Source organism: Belonocnema kinseyi, chromosome 8, assembly GCF_010883055.1.
Source record: "Belonocnema kinseyi isolate 2016_QV_RU_SX_M_011 chromosome 8, B_treatae_v1, whole genome shotgun sequence".
NCBI classification, from domain to species: Eukaryota; Metazoa; Arthropoda; class Insecta; order Hymenoptera; family Cynipidae; genus Belonocnema; species Belonocnema kinseyi.
In genome coordinates, this window is record NC_046664.1 from 35,385,725 (window position 1) to 35,409,638 (window position 23,914).

The 23,914-nt window shown below is 22.8% G+C and overlaps 1 protein-coding gene across 4 annotated transcripts in view; it reads right to left on the reverse strand.

The window, feature by feature from the left end:
* LOC117178897 (focal adhesion kinase 1) overlaps nucleotides 1-23,914 on the reverse strand; it is a 102,142-nt gene that overhangs the window by 34,904 nt on the left and 43,324 nt on the right. For all 4 annotated transcript variants that reach the window (XM_033370428.1, XM_033370427.1, XM_033370430.1 and 1 more), the window contains exons 5-16: nucleotides 23,599-23,730; nucleotides 20,503-20,652; nucleotides 18,834-19,022; nucleotides 18,672-18,752; nucleotides 11,708-11,930; nucleotides 11,549-11,584; nucleotides 11,322-11,453; nucleotides 9,337-9,519; nucleotides 5,400-5,616; nucleotides 3,668-3,858; nucleotides 3,316-3,520; nucleotides 3,119-3,198 (exon numbers count right to left, since the gene is read on the reverse strand). In XM_033370428.1, the coding sequence (XP_033226319.1) occupies nucleotides 3,119-3,198; nucleotides 3,316-3,520; nucleotides 3,668-3,858; nucleotides 5,400-5,616; nucleotides 9,337-9,519; nucleotides 11,322-11,453; nucleotides 11,549-11,584; nucleotides 11,708-11,930; nucleotides 18,672-18,752; nucleotides 18,834-19,022; nucleotides 20,503-20,652; nucleotides 23,599-23,730 (1,819 nt within the window). The remainder of the gene's footprint in view (nucleotides 1-3,118; nucleotides 3,199-3,315; nucleotides 3,521-3,667; nucleotides 3,859-5,399; nucleotides 5,617-9,336; nucleotides 9,520-11,321; nucleotides 11,454-11,548; nucleotides 11,585-11,707; nucleotides 11,931-18,671; nucleotides 18,753-18,833; nucleotides 19,023-20,502; nucleotides 20,653-23,598; nucleotides 23,731-23,914) is intronic.

Sequence of the window (23,914 nt, forward strand, 5' to 3'; positions counted from 1 at the left end):
TAATTATATTTTCAGCAAAACAAAATTAATTTTTAGCCAACGAAAAAATGAATTTTCAACAAAATAACTCATTTTTCAACCAAAGAGATAAATTTTCAATTAAAATGAGGAATCTTTAACAAGAAACAAATCAAAAAATGAACACTCAAGCAAGTTATTAAATAATGTGAAAAATATAAATTCGGAATAAAAAATGTATGTATAGCTATATTTTCAGAAAAAATATTAATTTTCAGCAGAATAGCTCATTTTTCAACAAAGGAGATAAATTTTTAATTAAAATAAGGAATCTTTAAAAGCAAAAAACCTAATTTTTAACAAAAGAATAACTCTCAAAAAAGTAATTAAATCATATAAAAAATATGAATTCGAAATAAAAAATGTATGTATAGCTACATTTTCAGACAAAGAAAATTAATTTTCAGCCAACGAAAATATTAATATATTAATTCTCAAACAAGTAATTAAATCATTTAAAAAATATGAATTTGGAATAAAAAATGTATGAATTTCCAACCAGAAACTTGAATTTTGAACTAAAAAATATAATTTTTCGACGAAATATTGTATAGTTATATTTTCAGTAACAAAAATTAATTTTCAACCCACGAAAAAATGAGTTTTTAACAAAATAGCTCATTTTCCAATCAAGGAGATAAATTTTCAATTAAAATTATGAATCTTTAACAAGAAAAATATAATTTTTAACAAAAGATTATCTCTCAAGTAAGTAATTAAATCATGTCAAAAATATGAATTCGGAATAAAAAATGTATTTTAAAAATAAAATCGATTTTCAGATAACGAAAAAATGAATTTTCAGCAGAATAGCTCATTTATCAACCAAGGAGATAAATTTTAAATTATAATGAGGAATCTTTAAAAACCAAAAATTAATTTTTAACAAAAGATTAACTCTCAAGTAAGTAATTAAATCATGTAAAAAATATGAATTGGGAATAAAAAATGTATTTTAAAAATAAAATCGATTTTCAGCTAACGAAAAAATGAAATTTCAGCAGAATAGCTCATTTTTCAACCAAGGAGATAAAGTAAAAATTAAAACAATGAATCTTTAACAAGAGAAAATTAATTTTTAACAAAAGATGAACTCTCAACCAAGTAATTAAATCTTCAATAAAAAGATAATGAACTCGGAATAAAAAAAGTATGAATTTACAACCAGGCACTTGAATTTTCAACTAAAAAATACATATAATTTTTCAACCAAATATTGAATAATTATATTTTCAGTAGAAAAATGAATTTTCAATAAAATAGCTCATTTTTCAACCAAGGAGATAAATTTTAAGTTAAAATGATGAATCTTTAAAAAGAACAAATTATTTGTTAACAAAAGAGTAACGCTCAACCAAGTAATTAAATCTTCAATAAAAAAATACGAATTCGGAACAAAAAATGAATGAATTTCCAACCCGACAATTGCATTTTCAACAAAAAAATAAAAAATTTCAACGAATTATTGTATAGTTACATATTCAGCAAAGAAAATCCATTTTCAACCAACGAAAAAATGCATTTTCAACAAAAGATTAACTCTCAAGTAAGTTATTAAATTATGTAAAAAATATTAACTCGGAATAAAAAATGTATTAATTTACTACCAGACACTTGCATTATCAACTAAAAAATACATATAATTTTTCAACCAAATATTGAATAATTATATTTTCAGTAGAAAAAATGAATTTTCTACCAACGAAAAAATGAATTTTCAACAAAATAGCTCATTTTTCAACCAAGGAGATAAATTTTAAATTATAATGAGGAATCTTTAAAAACCAAAAATTAATTTTTAACAAAAGATTAACTCTCAAAAAAGTAATTAAATCATTTTAAAAATATAAATTCGGAATAAAAAGTATATGAATTTCCAAGCAGAAACTTGAATTTTCAATAAAAAAATATAATTTTTCGACCAAATACTGTATAGTTATATTTTCAGTAAAAAAAATTCATTTTCAACCGAGGAAAAAATCAATTTTCAACAAAATAGCTCATTTTTTAACCAAGGAGATACATTTTCAATTAAAATGATGAATCTTTAACAAGAAAAATATAATTTTTAACAAAAGATTATCTCTCAAGTAAGTAATTAAATCACGTGAAAAATATGAATTCGGAATAAAAAATGTATGAATTTCCAACCAGACATTTGCATTTTCAACTAAAAAATAATCTAATTTTTCAACCAAATATTGAATAATTATATTTTTAGTAGAAAAAATGAATTTTCAACAAAATAGCTCATTTTACAACCAAGGAGATATTTTAAATTGAAATGATGAATCTTTAACAAGAAAAAATTAATTTTCAACAATAGATTAACTCTCAAGCAAGTAATTAAATCATTTAAAAAATATGAATTCGGAATAAAAAAATGTAAGAATTTGCAACCAGAAACTTAAATTTTCAACTAAAAAATATAATTTTTCTACCAAATATTGTATAGTTATATTTTGAGTAAAAAAAAAATAAATTTTCAACAACATAGCTTATTTTTCAATCAAGGAGATGAATTTAAAAATTTCAGTTAAAAAAATGCATTAAAAAAAAAGAATTTTCAACAAAGTAGTTCCATATTGTAATATAAAGCTACTTTTACAAATAATAAGATTCATTCTTATTCAATTGACTATTGCAATTTTAAAAAAAATAACCACTTTCTCGAAAAAATTCTCTGAATTGAAAAAAAATCTCTGACAATTCCAGGTTTTCCAGGTAGGTTACAAAACTTGATTGAAAAAGTGAAATTTTATTTATAATTTTTATCCAGTTATTTTTTTGAAACCGAATTCACTTTAAATTAGAATGCGGTCTATGCTATGTCTCTGAATCGACCAGCGACAAAGTAATATTTTCTGTTTTCAAGGAAACAAAACGTCCTGAATTTTATCTATTTTATACCAATTGTTTTTTATTTATTCATAGAACGAAATGACATTGTTTATAACTAGGATAATAAGTTTTTGTTATCAAACCAGAAAAATGGGTGTCTCATTTTCTATAAAAAATATAAATGCTAAAAACCATTGATTTATATATTTAACTTTTAAAACTTTTCTTTTCAACTATTTATAAAATAATTCAAACTTACCCCAAGACATTGCTTGCACTCTCCTGTTTTCTCTCCTCATTGTTTCCTGCTGCTGATGCTTCTCATCCAAGAGAATTTCACTGTAAATGTTAATAAAAATAACGAAAATTAAAATATTCTTCTCAAATTACCACTATATTCCGAAAATCGATTTAATTTCGATTATAATTAAAAATACAAGTAAAAAATAGACTTACTGTAAAGTTTCTCTAATATCTTTGAACGTCGGTCTCTTACTAGGTTCGTAACTCCAGCACTGCGACATCAAAGAATATAATCGCGGCGGGCAATGATTCGGCAAAGCCAGTCGCTCGCCATTCTCCAATTTGCGAATTACTTCATTGTTTTTTACACCCTGGAAAGGCTTTACACCCAGCATCAATATTTCCCACATGCAGACGCCTAAAACAAAAACAAAAAAAGAGGGCTTTTTGAAATTTAAAATTTATTAAAAATTTTAATTCTTCGAGGTAAATTAAAGATAAAATGGGATTTGAATTTGAATCATTGAAAAGAGGTAATTAATTAAAAAGAATTTCTGATACTCACCAAACATCCATACGTCAGAGGATGTTGTAAATCTTCGGAAATTTATGCTTTCGGGTGCCATCCATTTAATTGGTAGTTTGCCTTTACTTGAAGTATAATAACTCTGATCTTCCACCCATCTACTCAAACCAAAATCCGCTAGTTTTACACAATTGTGGGCAGAAACGAGAACGTTTCTCGCTGCGATATCTCTGTAAATTAAAATTTCAATTTAAGAATAATTACCGAGATAATTTTTCATGTAATAGAATTAATTATAATTATTTTAAATTTAGAAAATACAATGTGCAGTTTAATTGAAGACGATTACTAAAAAAATAGATAAATTTTGGTAGGAAAAAGAAAGATGTAATGAAAATAGATCATTACGTAAAATAAAATTATGTAAATGAAACTATACCTGTAATTATTTTAATTTTTGTATACGACTTTTATCAACAAAATACCTGAATTTTCAACCAAAAAAGATATACTTCCAAGCCAAAAAGAGATAGTTTTATTAAAAGTTGAAGATGAAAGTTGATGAGTTTAAGTTTTAGTTTAAAATTAATTTCCAAACAATTAAAAACAAATTTTGAAATAGAACTTTGATTCTTCAAACACTAATTTGAACCAAATAGTTGAATTTTCGACCAAAAAGATGAATTTTCAACTAAAAAAAAAAGAACAAACAAATTTTATACAAAATGGTTAGATTTTTAAATAACGAAATTAATTTTAAACATAATATATTTAATTTCAACTAGAAAAGATACATTTTTACTCAAAAATGAAACAGTGGAATTTTTACTTGCAAAATTAGTTTTCAACTCAATAAAATTTTTTTTTTAAGTATTTAGATTTTTAACAAAAGAAATTAATCTTCAATTATAATGATGAATCCTCAATAAAAACTTAATTATGAGCCGAATAGTTGAATTTTCAATCAGAAAGATGAATTTTAATCCATAAAGATTAATTTTTTACCAAAAAAGAAGAATTTTCTACCAAGAATAGAATAGCTACATTTTCAGATGAAAAAAAAATTAATTTTTATATCAAAAAGCGAATTTTTTAACAAAGTAGTTGAATTTTCAACTAAAAAAATTAATTTTTAATACATTAGTTCCATTTTTAATAAATTTAGTTGAATTTTCATCGAAAAAAGTTGTAGTTAATATTTCAACCAAAAAAGGATTTTAATTTGAAAGCAAAAATAGTTGAATCGAACCAACGAAAACGAACTTTCAGTAGATAGTCGAAAATTCTCAATACAAAATTTTTAGTTTTTAATCAAGCAGTTGTATTTTTAGCGAAAAATACGAATTTTCTACCAAAAAATTGAATTTTTTAACAAAATTTTTTGAATTTTGAAGAAAATAATCAAACCGTATGCACGTTTCCCAAGTTTATATATTATACAAATAACTTTTTCACAGTCAACATATTTATTTATATAATTCAGTACAATATCTATAATATGTTAATTATTTTTAATACTTTTCCAAATTTCCATTTTTGTAGGCAAATTGATGTTTTCCTTTCTTTTTAAACATTAGTAAAATTCCACACATGCCAAATTTTTGAAAATTGAATTGAACAATCCGCCAAATAAAAATCGCGAATTTTCGTTTTCATGCAAGCTAAATCAGAACATGGTTTAAAAAATAAGAAAATCACGACCGATTTTTGAAAAAAAGGCAAAACCTGAAAATAATAAATTAATTTAAACATTTTACAAGAAGTAACGAACCTGTGAACAAATTTCTTGCTTTCAAGATAGGACAAAGCGGTGCTGAGTTGAAAAGTATAAAGCAAAAGTGTTGCCAAATCGAGTCTATGTTTGTTTGACTGAAGATAAGCGCGCATTTCTCCAAGCCTCGCTAATTCCATAACCAACCAAATCGGGGCTTCCGAACAAACACCTATGAGTCTGATTATGTGCGGATGCTCAAACTGCTGCATAATATCTATAAAAAATATTTGAAAAAAATTAATTTTAACCATTAACAAATTTTGTGTAACAAAAAAAAAAGAATTTTCAACTGTAATGAAAAATCTTTTTAAAAAATTAATTAAAAATAAAATAGTTGAATTTTCGACCAAAGAGAATAATTTTCCACCATAAAGATTAATTTACTTTAAACAAAGACAAATTTTCAACACAGTAGATAAATTTTTAAACAAAGAAATTAATTTTTAACAAAATATATTAGTTTTCAACTAAAAGAGATGCATTTTTACCAAAGAAAGGAAGAATTAAAGTTTTAGTTGAAAATTAATTTGCAACTAATTAAAAACGAATCTTCCACAATACTGTTTAATTTTCAACTTTAACAAGAATACGAAATTTAATATTTTAAAAAAATAAGAATTTTCAATTTAAAAATATCAATTTTCTACCAAAAGTGTAATAATAACATTTTCAGTTAATAAAATTAATTTTTAGCAGAAAAAACAAATTTTCAGCAAGATAGTTAAATTTTTTAACAAAGAAATAAACTTTTAAGAAAATATACTTATTTCTAAATAAAAAAAAAAATTTACCCAAAAAAAGAAGAGTTGAAGTTTTAGTTGAAAATTAATTTTTAACCAATTAAAAACAAATTTGACACAAAATAGTTTAATTTTCAATCATAGAAATTAATAATAATAATATCTATAAAGAATATTTAAAGGAATTAAATTGCAAATTTTTATGGATACAGGGTGTATAATATATTACATTAAATTAAGCCGGTTTAAATTCCTAACTTCTCAAGTAAAAATATTACATTATAGATTAATTTTTACTAAAATAGTAGAATTTTCAACAAAAAAGGGTGATTTTTCACTCAAAAATATGAATTCTCGATCAAATAGTTGAATTTTGAACGAAAAACAATCAGTTTTCAACAAACTATGGAATAGTTGAATTTTAATAGATGGTTTAAATTTCTAACAAACGTACGATTTTTCAACAAAATGCATGAATTTTCAAAGAAAAAAATGACAAATGTTAAATATTCAATTAAAAAAATTAATTTTCAACCAAACGGATGAATTTTCAACTAAACTGATGAATCTTAAGCAGGACTTGTTGAATTTTAAACTGAAAAGATCAATTATTAATAAAAATTATGAATCTTTAACTAGAATAATTAAATTTTGTACCAAAAGATATTTCTTTCAGCCAAGAAGAGTTTTCAACTAGGAAATATCATTTTTAAACCAAAAAATTAAAGTTAAATTTTTAAATAAAAAAACTGATGTTCAACTAAAGAGATAAATCTTTAACTAAATTGAAGGAATACTCAAGAGGAAATATCTCATTTTTTGGTTTAATTAATTAATTAATTATCTTTAGTTTACATATTCAGTTAAAAAAATTAATTTTCAACAAAATAGCTTAATTTCCAAAAACAACAAAGAACGAATTTTTAACAAAATGCTGAAATTTTTAAGCAAAGAAATTAATTTTCAATTAATGAAATTTTTTTAAACGTACTTAAATTTTACATCAAAGAAATAAATTTTTAACTATAATGATGAATCTTCAATAAACAATTAATTATTAACACAATAGTTGAATTTTGAACCAAAAAGATGGATTTTTAATCAAATACATGAATTTTCAACTAAAAAAGATCAATTTTCAAAGAAAAATAAAATAAATTTTCAACAAAAAAAAAACAACTTTCAACAAAATGGTTAAATTTGCAATCAAAGAAATAAATTTTCAACTATACTGATCAATCTTTCATAAAGAATTAATTTTGAACAAAATAGTTGAATTTTGGAAAAAAAATGAATTTTCAAACATAAAGATGAAGTTTTTTCATAAAAAAGACGAATTTTCATCTAAGAAAAATCAATTTTTAATAAAAAATGGATAGTTAAATTTTCAGTTAAAAAAAATTAATAATAAAATAAATAAAAGAATTTTCAATAAAGTAGTCGATTTTTAAACAAAGCAATTATTTTTTAACGAAATATATGAATTTTCAACTCAAAATATAAATTTTCAACAAGAAATGGAAGAATCGGTTAAAAAATTAATTAAAAAAATTAATTTCTGACAAATTAGTTCCATTGTCAACCAAGTAGTTGAATTTTCAACGAAAAGGGTTGTAGTTGATATTTCAACCAGAAACTGGAAATATTAAAATTTTTAATCAAATACATGAATTTTCATCTAAAAAAGATGAATTTTAAATTAAAAAAAAAAACAACGAACTTTCAACAAAATAGTTAAATTTTTAAGCAAAAAATTAATTTTCAATTAATGAAATTTTTTGCTTATAGATACTTAAATTTTCAAACAAAGAAATACATTTTCAACTATAATGATAACTCTTTAACAAAAAATAATGATGAACAAAATAGTTGAATTTTGGAACAAACAGATGAATTTTCAACCATAAAGATTAAATTTTTTGTTTAAAAAAGAGACGAATTTTCAACTAAGAAAAATCCATTTTTAAACAAAAATTGAATAGTAAGATTTTCAGTTTATAAAAATTAATGAAAAAAAGAACTTTCAAAGAAAGTAGATCAATTTTCAATTAAAAAAAAAAACAATTTTCAAAAAAAAAAAACGAAATTTCAACAAAATGGTTAAATTTTAAAGCAAAGAAATTAATTTTCAATTAATGAAATTTTTTGCTTATACGTAGTTAAATTTCCAATCAAAGCAATAAATTTTCAACTTTAATGATAAATCTGTAATATAACATTAATCATGAACAAAATAGTTGAATTTTGGCCCAAAAAGATTAATTTTTCGACCATAAAGATGAATTTTTTTGATAAAAAAGACAAATTGTCAACTAAGAAAAATCATTTTTGAATAAAAAATAAAATAGTTAGATTTTCAGCTGAAAAAAAAAGAATTTTCAAATAAGTAGTTAATTTCTAAACAAAGAAATTATTTTTTAAGAAAATACATTAATTTTCAACTAAAGATATAAATTTTCAACAAAAAAACGGAAGAATTAGTTAAAAAATTAATTTTTAAAAAAGTAGTTTCATTGTTAACCAAGTAGTTGAATTTCCAACAAAAAGGGTTGTAGTCGAAATTTCAAGCAAAAACTGGACATATTAAAATTTTTAGTTTAATGAATTAATTATTTTAAATTCAAATATTTTGTCAAAAAAATTCATTTTCAATGAATGAAAAACAATTTCCACAAAATAGTTAAGCTTTGAAACTGGAAAAAAATCGTTAATAAAAGAGTTTAAACTTTTAACAGAGTAATTAAATTTTAATTCCAAAGAAGATTAATTCTGAATGAAAAATATATTAATTGATATTTCAATAAAAAAAATACATTTTTTTAATCTAAAATAGTTGAATTCAACCAAAAAAGACGAATTTTCCACATGAGTTAAATCTTCAGCAGTGAAGGGATTGAAAAAAATTGCAAACAAAACTGTTGAATTTTCAAGCAAAAATATGAATTTTCAACCAAGAAGATCGATTTTCTACCAAAAGGTACAAACTTTAAACCAAAAAAGTTAAACACACTTATATAAAAAGCAACCTTTGCAAATGAAGAATCATTATTATTGAATTTTATATTTTAATTTTTTAAAAACTGAGGTATGCTCTCGAAAAAATTGGCAGACTTTTAAAAAATTGCCTGAATTTTCCAGGTAAAAATATTGTTTAAAAAAAGGAACAAAAATTTTTTGATATAAATTATGCTTACAGGCTTCTTCGAGGAACTTTTCGGCTGTTGCTAAATCAGCATCAACTTTGCAAGTTTTCACGGCAACTGCAATTGTTTGACCATCTCGTCCTTTATAGGAACCTTTGTGAACATTTCCGAATTGTCCTTCTCCTATTATTTCTCCCAACTCGACATGATTTCTGACTATTTCGTAATCTCTTGCTAAAATAGAAAAAAAACAAACATTAACTATAAAAAAAAGAGATTTCTTATTTCGATTGCTTGATTATCAAATTAAAATATATTCTTCCATTGAAAGTACTTTAAATATAACTAATAATCATAAATCATTATTAATATTCAAATAGCTACATCAACAATTTAAACAATTTTAATCGAATTTTTATTTTTTCAGCCTTTAGTAATCTGTAACTTTTATTTGAATACCAGATATATAAATTGTTATTATATTTTTAATGTGTATAATTTAAAATGATACAGTTTTAAATGTTTTTTTCATTAGTTCAATTTTGAAGTAAAGCATCCAACATATTACAGAATTTAAAATTGTAAAACTTAAAACTTGCATAATTTTTAATGTTAAAATTTGAAAAATAAAAATCTTTCAATTTTAAAGATATATGAATAAAAATCTGAAATTGGAATGCTTTTCATGATTTTGGAATTAAAAAATCAAGCTTTAAATTCTCAGTAAAAAATTAAAAATTTTGCTGTTTTTGAAGAAGAAGAGTCAAGAGTTTGCAATCTAAAATTTTCCAAATTGATAAAATTTCAAGTTTAAATCCCAAAAAGTACAGAATTTTTCATGGTAAATTTTCAAAATTAAAAAACTGTAAATGAAAAAAAATACAATTCAAAGTTCTGCAATTTTGAAAAAATACAATTCGAAATTCTTGCATTTAAAAAAAAAGTATTATGACACTTTTTTTTAATTTTGAGAATTTTAAAGATCAAAAGTCAAGTTTTAAATTCTAAATCTTACAACTTTTTTATTATTTGTCCGAATTTTTAATTGTAAAACTTTTGAATTTAAAAAACTCTTCAATTTTATATAAATAAAATTTTGAAGGTTTACAGCTGAAAATTCTTCAACTTTAAGGATTTTCAATTGAAAATTCTCAAGTTTTGATGATTCTGAAAATAAAAAATTGAGAGTTTTCAGTTCAAAACCTTTCAAGTTGTTGAAATTTTAAATCTAAATAATTGACATTGCAAAATCTTCAATTATGAAACTTAAAACATGCATACTTTTTAATTTTCAAAATTAAAAACTCTAATTTTGAACATTTACAATTCAAAGTACTACAATTTTTAATAGTTAAAAGTACGAATTCTCGAATCTTGAAAATACAGAATTTCAAATTATTTAATTTTCAAGATTTAATATTTTACAGATATGTAATTTTGATCCTTTTTTTTATTAGTTAAATTCTGAAAATTTACCATTGAAAATTCTGCAATTAAAACGAATTTCAATTGAAAATTTAAAATGTTAAAGATGTGAAAATACAAATTCTTAAATTGTGATGATTTTGAAAATCAAAAGTCAAGAGTTGTCAATTAGAATTTTCCAAATTGATGAAATTTCAAATTTAAATCACAAACAGTACAGAATTTTTAATTGTACATTTTCAAAATTAAAAACTCTTCAATTTGAACGATTTTAATTTTTAAAAATTTAGTTTTGAATATATGCAATTGAAGGCTCTTTTATATTTAATGCGTATAGTAGAAAATGATAAAATTTTTATTCTTTTTTTGTTTAAATACTTCAATTTTTAAGACTTACAATTAAAAAATGCATCAATTTTAATTATTTTCAATTAAATTTTTTTTTAAATATTTGTAAATCAAGACTCTTAATGCTTTTTTATAATAGTTCAATTCTTTTATTTTTTAATTCTTATAATTTTTCGAATATAAAATGGTAAAACAAAATTATGAATTTGAAATATTGAAAATTATAAAATTTATTTAGCGTATTTAATTACTCTTCAACTTACTCGCTGGAGTCGAATAATCTCCTTCCTCGTCGACAATTTCCGCATAATCCTCAGACAAAATCGTTCCAGTTTTCCCAGCATTTTTATCGGGACTTTCGCTATCTTCTTGTCTATACTTTGGCGGATGCGCATCTAAAATTAAATCAATCGTTAGAATATATTTTTTCCAAGGTATATTTACTTTTCAGGTAAAATTTGAAATTTCAAAGGATAAAAAGTACACAAACCTTTGCAAGGGCAGGGATAATTTTTCCACGAAGCAGCTTGGAATAAGGAAATTGGCTCAATTTTAATATTTGGAAAATTAGTATCAACAGAAATAATACAGTTAGATTAGTTTGTTCTTTTCAAACTGTCAATTTTAAAAGAATTTTAAACTGATTTACCTTTCCTATTCCAGAGGGAAGTGTTACTACCAGTGACTAATCTGCAATAGCCATCAATTAAATCCGCTAAACTTTCGGCCTGCTCTAAACTAGAACAAGTGATACTTAGAGTTTCCGCTGCTCCTGCAACTCTTAATTTAATGCAAGCTTTTGTGTGTTCTTTACAATCCGAGACGAGGGTTTGAATCGACTGAATATCCGAGAATTCAGCCATTCTCGTAGGCTGGAAAAATAAAATTTCTTTTCTTCATAAATTAATTCAGAGATTAACTAGTAATTAATTGATTAATTAAATTTAAAAAATGCACTGCCCAAAATCCTCGCGAAAAAGGGTAAGTTGGATAATTTTTCACTGAAATAAGGAAATAACAGGGAAATAAATTCTTCCAAATACAGAAAAGAGATTAGTTAATTTTATTTATGAATTTTCAAACAAAATGGATCAATACAGTTCAATTTTCTACCAAAAAAGATAAAATTTAAAGAAAATAATTTAATTTTCTACAAAACAATTGAATTGTCAACTGAATAGTTGCATTTTCAAACAAACATGATGAATTTTCAACCAAAAACGATGATCTTTCAACAAAATTGTTGAATTCGCAACATAAAAATTGAATTTTCAATAATATTTTAATCATTTTTAACCAAAAATATAATCGTGGACTTTTGAATTCGAAAATATAAATTTTCTACAAAACGGACAACTTTCAAACAAATAGTTAAAATTTCAAATCTAAAATGAATGGAATTAAAAAAAACTGTAGCCATATATTAATCATATTTAACCAAAAATATAATCGTGGACTTTTGAACCCGAAAAGATAAATTTTCAACAGAACAAACAACTTTCTGTTGGATTTGTTAATTTAAATGTATTCCAGCCTCTGCGTTTATATATCGCGTACGACGTGTTTTTGTTTTGTCACGTCAAAACTTACTAAATGAGTTAGTTGATTCATAACCATTGTGCAAGACCTTTTGTATCTATTTATCTCCAATTATATTGTTCTTCATTCACAAATTTCTTTCTATGTGCTAGTTTCCCTGAATACTGCAAACACTTTAAACCAATAGTTAAATTTTCATATCAAAAAGACGAACTTTAAACCACTACGGATGACTTTTTAATAAAATTAATGGGACCAAAAAAAAAAGTTAAGCCATATAATAATATATTTTTATCAAAATTATAATTTTAGACTTTAAAACCCCAAAAGATGAAATTTTAACAAAAAAGTTAACGTTCGACTAAGACAGATGTTTTTTTTTAAGAATAAATAGTTCAATTTAAAAAAAAAATAAGTAGAGGCCAAACAGTTGTATTAAAAATCGAGTATTTTAACTTTCAATCAAAAGAATGACCTATTAACCGAACTGTTGAATTTTGAAAAAAAATAAATAAATTTTAAACAATATAATAAGATATTTTAATTAAAATTAGAATTGTAGACTTTTCAACCTAAAAAGATAAAATTTGAACAAAAAACTTAACTTTCAATCACGAAAAAAAAAAAACTTTATTAAAAAGATCTCTTTTAGATGGTCGTATTTCAAAAAGACGAATTTTCTACAAAACAGTTGAATTTTAAACCAAAAACGATTATCTTTTAACAAAATTATCGAATTTTCAACAAAAAGATATAAGTTTTAAACAAGATAATAACAAAATTTTAAAGAAAATTATAATTGTTATAATTGTAGACTTTCAAACCTAAAAAGATAAAATTTTAACAAATAGGTTAACTTTAAACCACGAAAGATGCTTTTTAAATCAAATAGTTGAATTCTCAATCAAAAAAATATAAATTTTTAACAATATAATAATAGATTTTGATCAAAATTATAATTGTAGATTTTAAAACCTAAAAAGATAAAAATATTAACAAAAAAGTTAACTTTCAACCACGAAAGATGTTTTTTAAACTAAATAGTTGAATTTTCAACAAGAAAATAAATACGTTTCAATCAAACAGTTGAATTAAAAATCGAGCAGTTTAACTTTCAAACAAAAATGATGACCTATTAACCGAATTGTTGAATTTTCAACGAAAAAGTACATTTTCAACCAAATAGTTGAATTTTTAAATCCAATAAGACGAATTTTCTACAAAGCAGTTGAATTGTAAACCAAAACCGATTATCTTTTAACAACTTTGTCGAATTTTTAACAAAAAAGATAAATTTTCTACCAAAAATTTGAATTCTTAATTTCAAAAATACGAAATTTCTACAAAACAGTTGAATTTTAAACCAAAAACGATTATCTTTTAACAAAATTATCGAATTTTCAACAAAAAGATATAAATTTTAAACAAGATAATAATATATTTTAAAGAAAATTATAATTGTTATAATTGTAGACTTTCAAACCTAAAAAGATAAAATTTTAACAAAGAGGTTAACTTTAACCCACGAAAGATGCTTTTTAAACTAAATAGTTGAATTTTCAACCAAAAAAATGTAAATTTTAAACAATATAATAATATATTTTGATCAAAATTATAGTTGTAGACTTTCAAACCTAAAAAGATCAAATTTTAACGAAAAAGTTAACTTTCAACCAAGAAAGATGCTTTTTAAACTAAACAATTGAATTTTCAACAAACAAATAAAAAAGTTTAGACCAAACAGTAGAATTAAAAATCGCGTAGTTTAACTTCCAAACAAAATATATTAAATAATTAATATTATGCTTTCAACAACACACATCAATGTTAAACAAAAAGTAATAAATTTTAATTCAAAAATTAAATATTTAATTTGTTTATTTTTTATTTAATTTTATTTGATTTGTTGAATTTTCAACGAAAAAGTTAATTTTCAACCGAATAGTTGAAACTTTAAATCCAAAAAGACGAATTTTCCTCAAAAAAGTTGAATTTTAAACCAAAAACGATTATCTTTCAACAAATTTGTTGAATTTTCAACATAAAAATTAAATTTTCAACCATATATTAATATTTTTGAACCAAAAATATAATAGTGGACTTCTAAACCAGAAAAGATAAATTTTCAACAAAACAGACGACTTTCAACCGAATATTTAAATTTTAAAATCTAAATAACGAATTTTCAACCATTAAAGGTGACCTTTTAACAAAATTGTTGAGTAAAAAAAATGTTAAGCCACATAATAATATATTTCAATCAAAATTATAATTGTAGCCTTTAAAACCCAAAAAGATAAAATTTTATCAAAAAAGTTAACGTTGGACTAAGACAGATGATTTTTTTTTAACTAAATAGTTCAATTAAAAAAAAAAATAAGATTAGACCAAAAAGTTGTATTAAGAATCGAGTAACTTTAACTTTCAAATAAAAAGAATGACCTATTAACCAAACTGTTAAATTTTCAACTACATAATATTAGTTTTAAAAAAATATAATTATAAATTTGCAAATCCAAAAAGATAAATTTTCAACAAAAAAGTACATTTTCAACTAAATAGTTTAATTTTAAACCAAAAATGTTTAGCTTTAAACAATATTTTTGAATTTTCAACAAAAAAATAATTAAATTTTAAACAATATAATAATAGATTTTGATCAAAATTATCATTGTAGACTTTAAAACCCAAAAAGATAAAATTTGAACAAAAAAGTTAACTTTCAACCACGAAAGATGTTTTTTAAACTAAATAGTTGAATTTTCAACAAAAAAATTAATACGTTTAAATCAAACAGTTGAATTAAAAATCGCGTAGTTTAACCTTCAAATAAAAATGATGACATATTAACCGAATTGTTGAATTTTCAACGAAAAAGTACATTAGCAACCAAATAGTTAAATTTTTAAATCCAAAAAAACGAATTTTCTACAAAACAGTTGAATTTTAAACCAAAACGATTATCTTTTAACAACCTTGTCGAATTTTTAACAAAAAAGATGAATTTTCTACAAAACAGTTGAATTTTAAACCAACAACGATTATCTTTTAACAATATTATTGAATTTTCAACAAAAAATATAAATCTCAAGCAATATAATAATATATTTTAAAGAAAATTATAATTGTAGACTTTAAAACCTAAAAAGATAAAATTTTAACAAAAAAGTTAAATTTCAACCACGAAAAATGCTTTTTAAACTAAATAGTTGAATTTTCAACAAAAAAATAAATACGTTCAAATCAAACAGTTGAATTAAAAATCGCGTAGTTTAACTTTCAAACAAAAATGCTGACCTATTAACCAAATTGTTAAATTTTCAACAAAAAAGTAAATTTTCAACCAAATATTTGAATTTTTAAATCCAAAAAGACGAATTTTCTACAAAACAGTTTAATTTTAAACCAAAAACGATTATCTTTCAACAAATTTGGCGAATTTCCAACATAAAAATTAAATTTTCAACCATATATTAATCATTTTTAACCAAAAATATAATAGTGGACTTTTAAACCCGAAAAGATAAATTTTCAACAAAACGGACCAATTTCAACCAAATAGTTCAATTTTCAAACCTAAAAGACGAATTTTCATCCACTAAAGATGAACTTTTAACAAAATTGTTAAATTTTCCAAAAAATAAATAAATTTTCAGCAACATAATAATATATTTGAATCAAAATTCTAATTGTAGACTTAAAAAACCCAAAAAGATCAAATTTTAATAAAAAAAGTTAAATTTCAATCAAGAAAGATGATTTTTAAAAGAATTTTCAATACAAAAGGACGAACTTTCTTTCCAAAAAACAGGAATTTTCCACAAAACAGTAAAATTTTAAAACCAAAATGATGAATTTCAACAAAAGATTTAAATTTTCATTAATAATTTTGAATCGAAAATATAATTGTAGACTTTTAAACCCGAAGAGATACAGACAAAAAGACTAATTTTGTACATGACATTGGAACTTTCAATTCAAAAGGAGGAATTTTCTAGCCTTGACTTTTTAAAAATATAGTTGCATTTTTAACCAAAATAATTTTCAAATAAAATAATTGAATTTTCATCTAATTAGTTGAAGTTTCAACTGCAAAAGATGTATTTTTAACAAAATTGTTGAGTTATTAAATAAAAAAGATAAATTTTGAACCAAAGATGGAACAGTTACATTTTTAGTTGAAAAAATTAATGTGAACAAAAATAAAACATGAAAAAAGTTAAATTTTCAACCGAAACGGATAAATTTCTAACAAAATAGTTTGATTCAACCAAAAAATACGAATTTTCAACAATATAGTTGGATATCCAACCAAAGCAGATTTATTTTCAATCAGAAAAGGCAACATTTTTGCAAAAATACATAAATTTTCAAACCAAAATGAAGAATTTCTAAAAAGAAATTTGAATTTTCGACAAACGAAAGCTTTTTAGTGAAAAAAGAAATAAAATTTCAACCAAATTGTTAAAGTCACAAGCTAAAGAGACGAATTTTTAACAAAAAAAGTTAAGTTTCAACGAAATAGTTTAATTAAAAAAAAAATTAACGCAAAAAGGCAAGTTTTCAACAAAACAGTTAAATTTTCATCAAAAAATTTAATTTAAACAAAATTTTCACCCAAAGAGATGAATCTTCAACTGGTAAAATAAATTTTTAATAAAGTTGTGTAACCAAATAAATAGTTGAATTTTCAAATAAAAAAATTATAATTGTAGCAAAAGAAATCGAATTTTCAACAAAATGCATGACTTTTTAACCGAATAGATGAATTTTCTACAAATATTATAGGATTTTAAACGAAAAAAATAATTTGTTGAAACAAAACAGTTAAATTTTCAACAAAAAAGTTATTTTTGAACTAAAAAGATTATATTTCTACCAAAACAGACGAATTTTCAACAAAACACATCAATATTCAACTAAAAGTAATAAATTTTAATTCAAAAATTAAACATTTAATTTTACAGTTCAAAAAATTAATTTAAAAAAAAAACAGATTTTTCAACCAAATATGTAACTCTCCAACTAATAAAATGAACTTTTAACCAAATATTTCGACTAACAACCAAGTGGATGAATTTTCAAATAAAAAATAAAAATTCTTAATAAAAAATGTTATTTAAACGATTTCAAATAAAATTTTTCTTTTATTTTTAAGATGTAAAATAAAAATTGTTAAATTGTGATGATTTTAAAAATCAAAAGTCAAGAGCTTTTGATGCTAAATCTTTCAAAATAATCAAATTTCAAAATTTAAATCACAAAAAATACAGAGTTTCTAATGGTAAATTTTCAAAATTAAAAGCTTCGATTTTAGCGATTTTAAATTCAAAGTTCTACAATTTTGAATAGTTACAAGTACAAATTCTGAAATTTTGAAAATATGGAATTGCATATTATTAAATTTTCAAGATTTATATTTTAGAGGTATGTAATTTTCAACCATTTTTACGGAAAAGTTCAATTTCGAAGATCTACTATTGAAAATTCATCATTTTTAACTTTTAATGCGTACACTAGGAAATAATAAAATTTTGAATGCTTTTATTAGAAATACTACAATTTTATTTCTACCAAAGCGAATTTTATTTAATTAATTTAATTTACAAATTTTCAAAAAACAACATTAATTTTCAACTAAAAACAATCGATTTTCATTAAAAAAGATAATATTCAAATTTAAAGTTTCATAAATTAATTTAAAAAAAAGATAGTAACAGTTGAATTTTCAACTTAAAATAAAAATCAGATAAAAGTAGACCGGTTAAATTTTCAGCATAAAAAAAAAATTAAAAATAGAAAAGAATTTTTAACAAAACAGTCAAATCTTCAACCAAGTCGTTGAATTTTTAACTAAAAGAGATAAATTCTGAACCAAAAATATAATAGTAGAGTTTTCAGTTAAAAAGAATTAACCTTCAACCATAAAAAATTGTATTTTATGATGGGTTTTTATTAATTCGCATTTATGCGAAAAAACAAAAAATTCGGAAAAAAAAGAGAACAGAATTCAGGAACGTCAGAATATTTAAATATTTCAAGTATTTCTGGATTTGTATTTTTAAAAAACTTACCGCAGTTCCACCTCTATGAGCCATGTGGGAAATTCCAAGATCAGGACCAATGACTAGTTCCACAGGAATCGACCAACTCGACTAAAATTGAAAAATGAATGTAATTCTTTGTAAAAGAGATATTTTTAAAAAATATTTTAATTTTTAAAATATTTTTCTTACCCCCAAAGCACAAATAAAACGCTCTTGATCAAATCGATAATGAGAGCGTAATAGATCGAAGAATTTAAACATGCATTCCAGTTCCGAAAGGGCAGCGACTTTTTTGAAATGCTGCTGAATTAGTTTTCTCAAGGCTTTCGGTTTCATGCCGTTTAGAACCGAGCGTGGTAAAAATTTGTGTAGACCGACCTGAAAAATTAAAATCATTGGGATATTATTTTCATTTTCTTATTATTTTTTAAAATTATTTTATTATCATTATTATTGAGTATTGTTATTATATTTATAAATGGAAACTTTTAGTTGTTTTATATCAATTTGAAATTTTTTAAATTAATGCTGTTGCGCGCTTTAAAAAAAAAACTTTCGAATTATCTAACAAATTATTGAAAAAATATTATATTATTATTTACGCTACAAATACTACTTTTAAAGAATTTTAGATTATTTTATTTAGCGTTTTTCTACAATGTTTGGATTAATATTTTTGCTAAAAATTGACATTTTTAATAAATAATCATTGGAGTTTAAAATGTTTATAATTTTCGAACAACTTTAGATTATATTAGCGTTTCACAGAAAATAATTGTATTTTCAAACATAACTAATTGCAGTTTTGACAAAATTTGCAATTTTTTAAAAGTTTCAAGTTTTGTTATTTTTTTCAGGAAGTCGATTATTTTAAACAACAATAATTAGATTTCCAAGGAGATTTAAAATTCTGTTCTGTTAAGTTAGAAATACAAATTTTTGAACTATTTTGTAATTTCGTTCTTCTAACTACCTTTTAAGTTTTAAAATACAAAAATTAGAAATATCAATCTGAAAAATTCAATTTCGTTACAAAGTGGCATTTTTAATAAAAAAATTATTAGATTTAAATACACAGATTTTTGTTTTAAATAACAAAATTCACAAACGTTTACAATTTCTATTACTGATATTGTTTTTCGTCAGAAATTAAAATTTTTATTGAAAAATCATCTGGTTTCAAAGACGATTCACCATTTTTTAAAGATTTTCACGTTCTGTTATCGTTTTACACCAGAACTCGTTATTTTAGGTAAAAAAATAATTATATTTCAAAGAAAATTTTAGATTTGGGTACAAAAATCAGCTATTTTAAACAAATACTCTTAGATTTCAGAAAAAATGACGAATCTCAATAATTTTATGTTATATTATGGTAGTGTTTTTCGTTGAAAATTGGCATTTGTAATTTTTTTTTTTACAAAATAGAATTACAATTGAAATGAATAATTTTAATAACAAATTATATTTCAAGAAAGATTAATTTAAAAAAATAATATTGGGTTATGCTCGCTTTTTTGCCGGAAATCGATATAAATTTTAACATTTGTCACAGGAAGTCAGTGATTTTAAACAAAAAAATATTAGGTTCATCGAACATTATTTTTTTAAAATAAAAATCATTAGATTTGAACCAATATTTACCAAATTCTAACGGCAATATGTTATTTTAGCATTTTTGACCTAAAATGGATTATATTAAACAAAAATCATTAGACTGTAAAATAAAAATGTACAATTTTGAAAACTCTTAATTTGAATTCGAGATATAAATTTTTAATAACCAGAACAAATATTGTCCTTAAATTTATTTTTTATTATTTTAGGTCATAGATAAATATTAATAATTGTGACGAACCTCTCTTTCCAAATATTCCAGATTGCTCTTTTTATCCAAAGCAATTTGGGGCATGTCTTTGAAAAAGTACCTAATTTCTAGACAGCATAATTGAACGGCAACATCCTGATCTAGAGTTGAATGATTCGCATTCAAATAATCATTTCGAACCTGAAATTATAAAAATTGTTTAAAAATATTTTTTATTAACAGGGTGTCCACAAAATTTACACAATAAAATTTTTGTTTCCATGTCAAATTTTGCAATGCAATTTTAGATGCAAATAGACTAATTGAGAAATGTAGAGTAAATTCTCTTATCTTCCAAATCATGGTTTTTAATTTCATATTTTTACGATTTTCAATTGGAAATTAATCAATTTTTTAATTAAATCTAATAAAAGCTTGTAATGATTTAAAATTGAAGATTTTTGAACACTAAAATGTGAAAAATTATTTGAAAGATTTCGATTTGGATTTAATCGAAGTTCGAAACCTACCAACTTGTAGGGATGACTCAAAAATCCGGAAAAATAAATATCCTGGACAATGTACAATTTTAGAAAAAGAAAATATTCGATATAGAAAATTCCTGAGATTATAAAATTATCGAAATATAAAATTCACGACATGGAAAATGCTCGAACAATTAAACCATTTAAAAAATATATTTTTAATAAATTATATATTCATGCATTAAAAATACAACAATGAAATATTTGGATAACAAGAGAGATGTAAATGTATCTTTTTGAATTATGATTTGAGATAAAAATAATTAAAAACAAAAATATTTCTCAATGCAAAAGAACAATACAATAATAAGACATTGTATTACAAGAGCAATAATTTAACAAAATTGATTATGATTTTCTTAATCAAATTTATCAATTGTTGATTTTAAAATGAAATTAAATTTATATATTATAATATTATTAGGATTACAAATGATTTTATTAATAAAAATTATTAATTTAAATTATGAATTAATAAATATTTTTAGAATATTAAAAAAATTTAAATTAACTATAAATAATAATTTAAGATCATATAAATTGAAATATAAATAAAATTTTCAAATTCGGCAATATTCTGAACTGCTCGGGAATTTTACAATTAGGGGATTTTCACATTTCGGGAATGTGATCATTTCGGAAATTTTATTTTTCATATATTTTTTTGTTTTGTTTTTCAGAAATTGTAGTGTCGGGAAGTTTATTTTTCGGGAATTTTCAGTTGCCCCAATTTGTATATTATCCAATTTCGAAATCTTACTTTTGAAAAACAAAAAAATCCTACGTAAATATTGGGAAAGCATTTAAATTTTTTTCTTGTGTAGAATAAATACTGTCCTAAATTTTCTTTTATTTAGGAAAATTATTTATGGTTATGCTAGGCCGTTTTTGGTCTGGAAATGATTTTTTTATTAGTTATCAATTGAGAAAAAATGTAGATTTAAAAAATTCTTTTCCCCTAAAAAGTATGTTCTACTTAGGGATCATGCACAAATTACGTAACGCGTTTTTCTTTTGTTTAAATAAAGATGAGAATATTATTTTTCGTGAAGTGAACAGTGATACAGCGATATGAAATAAAGAAAACCGCGTTACGTAATTTGTGAATGATCCCTTATTAAGGAATAAACGCTAAATTTGATGAAACAAACACAAATTTTGGAGGTATTATCGAACTTAGATGACGAAAATATGTAATTTTATTACAACAAATATTCTGAAAGGGCCCATAAATATTTTTTTCATGTGATAATATACATAGGATGAAATTACCTTCAAAATTTTTCATTTCGTCATAAAATTTAGGACCTATTCTTTAATTGATAAAAAATACTTTCTAAAGGTGAAAGCATTTTGTAGCCTAGCGGAATCTTCGATTAAAAAAAAATGTATGGCAGTATTTTTTTCACCTAATGAAATTAATTCTAGTGATAGGGTTTGCAAAATTCAAAAACGCATATTTTTTTGGGCACCCTATTGGAGAGCTTTCATTTCAAATGAGCATATAATTCAAAAATTCTAAAATTAAAATGTTGGTTATTTTCATTATTTTATATATAATATTTATAACAATTTAATCTGTAATACAAATTAAAAACCAATATTTACAGATATAGAATTTACCCAACTCGAAAATATTTTGAATATTTCAAAGTAAAAGGAAAAATTTATCATTATTAACCCATGAAGATTTGAACGAAATAAGTCAATTTGTGAACTTTGCAAATTTGCAAAAAATTAGGAATTTTAGGTATTTGTGTCGGATAAAGTTTGAAAATGATTTCCAATTAATAAGATGGAAACTGGTTTATTTAACCCTTAAAGAGCACACTGGGTATAAAACACCCAGCGACTTATTGGCGCTTTAACAAAACGTACCAAATTCAAGAAAATGGAACATCTGGTGCCAGATTAACAAATTGCATGAAAACCTATTTTTCTATGCCATTTTCATATAATTTTTATTTTTATAATTTTTATATGCAGTTTAAGATCAATAAAATCGTTTAATCACGTGAAGTACAGTGTCTCATTTTTCATTGAATTGAAGCGTTTATTTTTTAGAATAAATACCTTCTTTGAAACGAACACTATAAGCCTAGAGATATATAAGATTCAAGTACAATTTTAAGTAAAAATATCAAAACCTTAAAAAGTTATGAATTTGAGAGTGAAAGAAGTCATTTTTTTAATTTTTGTTCGAAAAAGGTTTTTTTTAAACTTCTTTAAATTTCAAAAACTGTTATGAAACCTTTTTTCTCCTTAAACTAGATAGATTAAACATCATTAATTCATTTTCTTGTAAAAGAAACTATCCAATACCGTCGGCACATCACACATTTGAATACCCTTGGGTACCTAACACCCAATATGCTCTTTATGTAATTTTACGGAAGTGTGCCCTTTAGGGGTTAAATATTTTAGTTTGGAAAGCAGGTTATAAAATTCTTCAATTAAGAAACTTAAAATACGAAACAGGAAAACAAAATAACAATTTGATCGAATGTAGTCTGAAAACTGTTTTTTCTTTTTGTTTTGAAAAACCATATTTTAAATTTTGGCCTAAGTTTGAGGTTGACTGAATGAATTTTGAAAAACTCACCTGGTCGTAGTAGTAGAAAAAGGTGACTTTGTCCTTCTCATAAAGGTCATTTAAATTTTGAGGTAGATATCGCACCCTAAGTTCGTACCTCCATTCACTGTGGGGATGCTTTTTTTCGTATTTTTCCTGAACCTAAAAATAAAAATATAACATCCAAAAATTATTTTTCGGCCTATTATTTGAGACATTATGTTTTGGGACTTGTGTTTTGGAAATTACGAGGGTAGTTCAATAAGTCCTTAGAATGAAGTATAAAAACAATTTTTTTTGGGTAAATTTTTGTTTATTTTTCAACATAATCTCCTTGGAGCTCTAT